Consider the following 7,500-nt stretch of genomic DNA (forward strand, 5'->3'; position numbering starts at 1 on the left):
ATGTATTTCATCTGTCTGTTCCTTGAGCAGCTGCACTGGCAAAAAGCACCACACGTTGAGTGGTATTTGATGCTTTGGGACACAATTGGGATTAGGTTAAGGGTCTGTGTATTAGAGGTTAAGGGTAAGGAAATGAGCACAAGTGTGTGTGTGAATACATGCAGAGGGGGGAGGTGACGGTGCTTAATTGTTTCCCATCGGGTAGATAGAGGAAATGAAAAGAAAAGGGTGAGGAGGAGGGGTCATGGCTAATCTCTTTCACTTCTCCTTGGGGAAGAGTGTGTGTGTGTTTGTGTGTGTGTAAGAGAGAGAGAGAGAGAGATCCTTTCAGGATGTCAGTGTGTTTCACTAGCACATTTTAGCACTATGATCTCTGACACCTTGGCGTATAATGAAATTATACAGATGTATGATTTCAAGCAGATCAACATAGTTTTGCAGACATCATGGGAACATTAGAAAATATCTAATTTTGCTTGAATTGTGCTTCACCTTCCTAACCGACTCAATGAGAGTGCATTTAAGCCCTTGTGGTTTTATAGTAAAGGCCTGAAAGGCTGCTATAGTTTATGGTTGCAGTCTGTTTTATTACATTAATTACAGTAGACAGGTACTGGAAGAGCGCGGACCTCTGCCAAAGCCAGTTGTCCACTCTTGCATGATATGCAAATCTCTTAAGCACAGCCACAGTCTTTGTCTGGATACATTCACGATATTCCTGAGCGCTCCATAACAGCTGCTTTCTGTAAGTTTGAGCAACTTCATGCGTCGGCTTCCCCGGAGGATCACTGGTTCCTGTCAATATGGATCAGGATTCCAAAGTGTACAACCATGGCACGGTCAAACGCCATGTGTGTCAATGTTAAGGAAAGTCATTGATGGGATTCAGATATGCTCCAAAATTTAAGGTTTTTTTATGAAAACTGGGCCAATAGTTTTTCTGTAATCCTGCTGACAAACAAGAAATATTGTTGCTGCAGCAAGTAAAAAGTACAGATGTTTCAACTCGGCGCAGCAGCAAACTCAAGATATTTAAGGCATTTGCCACCACGCACACCCACACAGACACACACACACACACACCCACACAGACACACACACACACACACACACACACACACACACACACACACCACACACACACACACAGATGTCTGAGGTGCACATTCTGAGGCTTGAATTATCACAGAGTAAAAGAAGGCAAGTCGCTGCTTAACAAGGAGTATTACTTCAGATCTTATTCATGTTCTATCATGTTTTTTTGGGTTGGGGGGGGGCTAATATCTGAAATATATGATTCAGGTAATGACCGAGTGAGTCTGTGTGTGTGTGTTCCTGTGCACACATACGCACCTTGTCACAAAGAGCTGTGCAGACACATGAGTTGTAGCCATCAGTGGCTTGATCACATCTTGTTGGAGCAGACCCCCCTCTGACTGGTAAACAAGCTAATCTGTAGTGTGTGGGTGTGGGTGTAAATGCGTGAATGTGGCGGGGTGTGTGAGTGTAAGTGTTTTTTAGGTGACAAGGTGTTTAAAATTCAGGGTGGGATGTCACAGATGACCAAGACCACGACAGAGAGGAGCACGTCAAACTGTGTCTTAAGCTCCAATAGCCTTCTTCAGCTCGGCCTTAAAAAGACAGACAGAGGAGAGTGGTCCTCACGGGCTCGGGGGAGGGATGTTAGTCAGTAATTGACCATTGATTAATCACGGTCTATGATAAATATTGTTTTTTTTTCTAATTTACAATCATGAAAAGCAGCAAATGATCCCATTCAAGAAGCTGGAACTATGAAATGAAAGAGTGTGTGTATGTATATATGGGTGCATGTATGTGTGGAGGATGAATATTGTAGAGCCTGCAGATAAGAACAGGATCCATCTCCTTAATCAGAGAATTATTGTTATGGCCTCGGTGACGTTCACCAACACCCATGTGTGCGCGCGCGTGTGTGTCCGTTAAATAAAGCTTGTAATTGCGCTGGCAGCTTTAGGGCTCCCCAGTGGTGACAGGGAGGAGGGTGCGGGTCTGTGTGTGTGTGTGTGTTTGTGTGCATGCACACACACACACACGTCAAAGGGTGAAATAGTGGGGTGACAAGGGGCCAATTAATGTATCACATCTGTGTTGCTCCTCAGTCTCTGTTTCTGCATTGGGTTAAAGAGCAGATGAATAGAAGTAAATACAATTGTGGAAGTGTGTGTGTGTGTGTGTGTGTGTTTGTGTGTGTGTGTGTGTGTGTGTGTGTGTGTGTGTGTGTGCACCCGCGCACATCGGCCCCCTAACAATAAGTAGTGCATTAGACCAACCTATCTCTGTCCTCATCTTTTGGCGTACGTGGACACACACACACTCTTAATGAAATCACAAAGCCTCCATATCATTGCTATCACAGAAAGATATAAACCCATTAGCTTGTTCCTTTGGGCATGGACACACACACACACACACAGACAGACACGCACACACACAGACACGCACAGGTTTATCACTACACGCTGTAAAGCTTTTCCAATTGTATTATCCCTCTGATGTCCTTCTCTCTGTTGTCTGTTCCAATGCCTGGGGTGGAGAGGACAGATAGGGTGTGTGTTTGCCTTTGTGTGTGTGTGAGATGCGGAGTGAGATACTCGGCGTGTGTGTTCCTGAGGAGAGGTACCTATTTAGAAAACGGACAGAAGTTGTGATGTTGCACTTTTGAGATAATTTTTTTTTTTTTACCTTTGGAAATACACACTAAAGCTTGATGAAACATTTATACATAAAACGTAAAAAATACACAACGTTGTAGCTGCAACAGAATAGGTTGGGCCGCTTCACGCTAGCAGAGATGCTGCTGCTTCACCCAGCCACACACTCAAGTGTGTCATGGTGTGAATTGTTCGGTTGTTTGACCAAAGGAAGCAGTGCATAAAAACTTGAAGGGGAAGTCTGAATGGCAGCGAGCGAACACTGTCCAGAGAAAGCTTGACCCTTCAGTGCCGGCTCCTCTAACTCTTTTATCACTTTGGTGTTTTTCCAGTATAATGCAGACCAGCTGTGCTCGTAAACATGAGAGCACTGTCTACATTTAACAAGACACGATGTCATTTGGGGCCACATGCAGCGTTGCCTTATGAAGCTTTAAATGCGTCATCTTCAGCTCTTCTGTAGTTTCCGGTTTTGACCTGTAACACTCAGGTTTCTAAAAAGCACTACCTGTGCATCCAAAGCCTGATGCAGCTTCATCTCAGCCATGGAGCTCTAAAACACATCAATGAGCCACTTCGCTTCCATCCTGCTGCTATAAATACACTTTTCAAGCACCAAATGTCTGTTATTTCACAGCTGAAAATAGTCCCCAACAAATGCACCGTTGAGTTGTTTTGTTTTGTTTTTTTGAGTAATGCTTCCTAAAATCTACAGTGTATGACTGTTTTATGAGTTTACTCAGTGTTTTAGAAAAAAGATGAGAATAGATTTGCATGTTTATGTTTGTGTATTGCATTTCTAAAGTTTGCAGGAATCAGTGGGCTTGGAGCTGGAAGTCAGGAAGTTCTGATAAAGTGAGAGTCAGGATATTCAATGAAGAAGAAGAAGATCGTAGCAGCTCACCTCAGAGGACTGCGCCAGAATTTATTACATTCATTTCATTAGATTGTGTTTTTCCAATTTTAAACAATTAGAAAAAAAAATACTAAATGAACCCATTTTGATCTCAGGCTGTGGATACAATCAGTGGGATTGAAAGCTCTCAGTATGTCCTGTACATTCACACCTATATACAGTATGTTCACACCACACACACACAGTCCTACATACAGACATCGCCCCACACACACACACACACACACACACACACACACACACACACACACACACACACACGTCCCAGCGGTGGGCCCAGCTCCTAATGCGCTAACAAGCTCCCCTTCTCCTCCCCTCGCCTCCTCTCCTCCTCCAGTCTCCATCAGTCTCAAGTGATCGCAGGAGTCGAACACCGCCACAATGAACTGCGCTGCAGGAGAGAGAGGGAGAGAAAAGAGCTGAAATAGAGAAAGGGAGAGAGGGAGGGAGGGAGACGGAGAAGGCACGAACACTTTACTCTCTCATCTCTTTTCAGCCACGCACAAGAAAATGAGTTTCAGACTCAACACAAAAGAGCCTTTTTATCCGCCTCCTCTCTCCTCTATCTTTCTCCTGTCTGCCTTTCTCTGCTCTGCTTTCTCCTCTTTCTCCCCTCACCAGCCTTTTCCCCTCTTTCTCCCTTATAATTTTCCCTCTTTCTTTCCTTTTTTTTTTTTTCCCTCTCCAAAAGACATATTTTTCCGCTAATGACTTAATAAGAGGAGCCATCTGAAATTCAATTACAGTCGATTTCATGGTGACGAGTGCCATTTGGATGGAGGGAGGGACGGGTGGAGGGAGAGATGTGTGAATGCAGCGCAGTTTTGTTTTCTGTCGTCTCTCGCTGGTTTCTACTTTTTTTAATAGTAATTATACTTTCATGCGGAGTTGACACACAAAATGCAAATGCACAAACCAGGATTCAAATTGGGAAGCAAAGTTGAGCGAACTGCAGAAGCATGGTTAAATAACAATAAAGAAAACGCTGCTGCTAAATGTCAACTAGTGTTTCAAAGGGTCCAAATATTTGGTAGCTATAAAACCATAAAAAGAAAGTTAATGGGGTAAAAATACGAAAGCGGAGCTGATGTTACTCCAAAATAAAAGCCAGATTCACTGTAAAAATCCTCTCATGCAAAAAAAAAAAAAAAAGTGATGCGGTTTCTGTTTTTGCCAGCAGCCACAGCTGTTTGCTGTGAACAAACAGGAAAAGAAGTGAGGAGATAACATGAGCGGCGATATCTGCCGCCACCTGTGTACTCCACATATCACAAATTTAAGCAGCAGGAATAGCGAGCGCACAGACTAACTAGGAAAATGTGCTCTTTGGGGGGAGGGGTACAAAAAAAAAACACCAGGCCCCTGAAAAGAAGCTTGCTATTAGTTCGGTGACTTCACGTAAATCCCTTCTTAGCTCCACCCAGCTGCAGCCTGACCGCCGCTCTGATTAGCAAGAGTGACGGAGCGCTCCCGTGTGTCCTTTAAGTCCTCCGCAGACGACGCCGATGTAACTGCTCGTGCGTCAGTTTTCCGCCCGGCCTGCGTCCGTTTCTGTGGCGATGTTGGCTCCTCGTAGCGGGGAGCTGGTGTTTGTGACACAGTGACATAAGGCCGCGGGCAGAAACCCACGCTGAGAGGAAGAAAGAGAGGGAGGGAGATGAAAAGAGGCAGACGGAGAACGAGTGAAGAACAGTAAAAGTGATGTTGCTGTCATTTATCTCAGCAGTGGTGCCGCGTCTGTGCGTCTCTTTCTTTCTTCTCCTGCTTCTTTCTTTCGCTTTCCCCTGCCACTGCAGACTTCTTTCTTGTCTTCAGGTGTCCTTTAAGCGGAACAGTGGCCTTTCATGTGGCGGCGCACCGACCTGCTGCTTCCTCCGACCGCGCAATATTCCAACATGGCATCCAGATCATTGTGTGTTGTTTGCAGGGACGTGTCATATTCAGTGCTCCTAATTGCGCACACACATATTCACTCACCAAAGTGCAATGCAGGGGAGCGGGAAACAGGAAAAGGCAAATCACAGAGAGTCGGTGTGAGAGACGGCGGCTCGACGCTCTGTGTGTGACCGCTGCTCTTCTCTCAGCTCTCTCCAGGACACACACACACACACACACACACACACACACACAGTGCATCATGTTGTTGCTTTAATATCCTCCTTCCTCCGTCTCACCTGCTGTCCTCCCCTCTCACCTCCTCTATGACTCACTGCAGGATTCTCACCCTTCTTCCTCCTCACCCTTGCTATTTCCTCCCCGTCTTTTTTTTTTTTTTTTTTTTTTTACAAGTTCTCTTCCTCCCTCGGCAGCTCACTGTTCTTTGCACCTCTAAACCCTCAGCCCCCCTCTCCGACTGGCTCCCCCTCATTTCCCTCGCCTTTGTCGGGGTGACTTTAAGCAAGGGTTTGAATAGTATTTTCGGAACAATAACTGCTATTTTGAGCTCGTGCAGTCCTTGAAGCTTCTGTGAAATCAAGTTTGGTTCATTTCAGTGAGATGTTCAACAAACTGCGTCATCTGTCCAAAGTTTCTTCCTCCCTGCTTGGCCAGGTTTTCCACTCGTCCGCCTTCCATCCCTCCCCTCCTCCTTTCTCTTTAATTCCGCCAGAGCAGTCTGTCCCTCCACTTTAAAGGAGCCATATTGTTGTTATTATCATTGTCTCTAACTGGATCAGTTACCATTAGACCTGAATCTTTCTCCTTCTGAGGCCCATACACCAGCTCTCTAACCCAATAGAAAACCCATGGGCGCTATTACAGATGGCCAACCCATTCACAACGCACCCTCACACACACACACACACACACACGCACTGAGGTACAAACACACAGATTTCATTCTGAAGATTCATTGGCCTAATCCCATCACACACTCAAACAGGGACACATGCACTTACATACACACATTGTGCCTGTTCACAACCAATCTTATCAAATGCAGACACACACATACACACACTCTGCACTCATTGAAAATCCTCGGTTATTGGAGCTCACTGAGCAAATGGTTGGGAGATGATGGGACTGAGTTATATGTGTGTGTGTGTGTGTCCCCGAGAGACTGTAACGGCCGCATATGGCTGTCATTACGGTTGGATGTATGAGTATGACTAAGGAAGAGAGGGTAAATGTCATTCTGTCAATGAGGTTATCTCTAATAGATGGACAGCTGAAGTCCTGGTTTCCATTTACTCCGCTCTCTGCTAAATCCCCTGGCCTCTCTCTTTGAATTCACTGCTGAAGGCTTTAATAGCAAGTGATAAAAGGTTATTTCTTTTGTTTTGCGGGAGCTCGGGGTTCAGCATTATTCACCAGATTCATGTGGAAAAATAAGTAAATGGAGTCAAGTGGCCTGCCTTAGCTTTATTTTACAGCGTCCAATTATTTTTTTCATATGCTGTTATTTAATTCCGCTCTGATACTGATGTTTACTTCATGTAGAGGTTCGCTTCATTTGTAGATTCTCTTTTGTAAGGAGCGTACAAACAGGACTTGCTTGTTTTGTTTTCCTGCACTTAGCCTTCACTGTAGCTGCGCTGGCCGTATTTTTGGCCCTTTTTTGTCGTCCTCTTGGCATCTGTGTCCTCTCTTTGTCGTTGCTCGACCTTGACCTTCGACCTCAGCTATGAGGAGCGCGCCCGGTACCTCGAAACCATCGTACAGCACCACCAGGAGCCGACCACGTTTGAGGACTACGCAGCTCGAGTCTACAGTCCTGCTCCCTGCACACACCTGCCCTCTGACACAGGTAAGACACAGCTTTTCGCTCTGTGAAACGTCCTGTCGCCAGCAGAGACACCTGTCAATCAAATCCTCAATAGCAGGCTTTCAGGGAACCGTTGACTAATGCATGTGTGAAGAAGCTAAATATTGCTAATCGATACTTCATGT

The 7,500-nt window shown here is 45.3% G+C and overlaps 1 protein-coding gene across 6 annotated transcripts in view; it reads left to right on the top strand.

The window, feature by feature from the left end:
* The window catches only part of ralgapa1 (Ral GTPase activating protein catalytic subunit alpha 1), a 60,821-nt gene that overhangs the window by 45,895 nt on the left and 7,426 nt on the right, over positions 1 to 7,500 (top strand). For all 6 annotated transcript variants that reach the window (XM_076748942.1, XM_076748941.1, XM_076748945.1 and 3 more), the window contains one exon: positions 7,233 to 7,357. In XM_076748942.1, the coding sequence (XP_076605057.1) occupies positions 7,233 to 7,357 (125 nt within the window). The remainder of the gene's footprint in view (positions 1 to 7,232; positions 7,358 to 7,500) is intronic.

This window comes from Chaetodon auriga, chromosome 14 (assembly GCF_051107435.1).
Source record: "Chaetodon auriga isolate fChaAug3 chromosome 14, fChaAug3.hap1, whole genome shotgun sequence".
In the NCBI taxonomy this organism is placed as follows: domain Eukaryota; kingdom Metazoa; phylum Chordata; class Actinopteri; order Chaetodontiformes; family Chaetodontidae; genus Chaetodon; species Chaetodon auriga.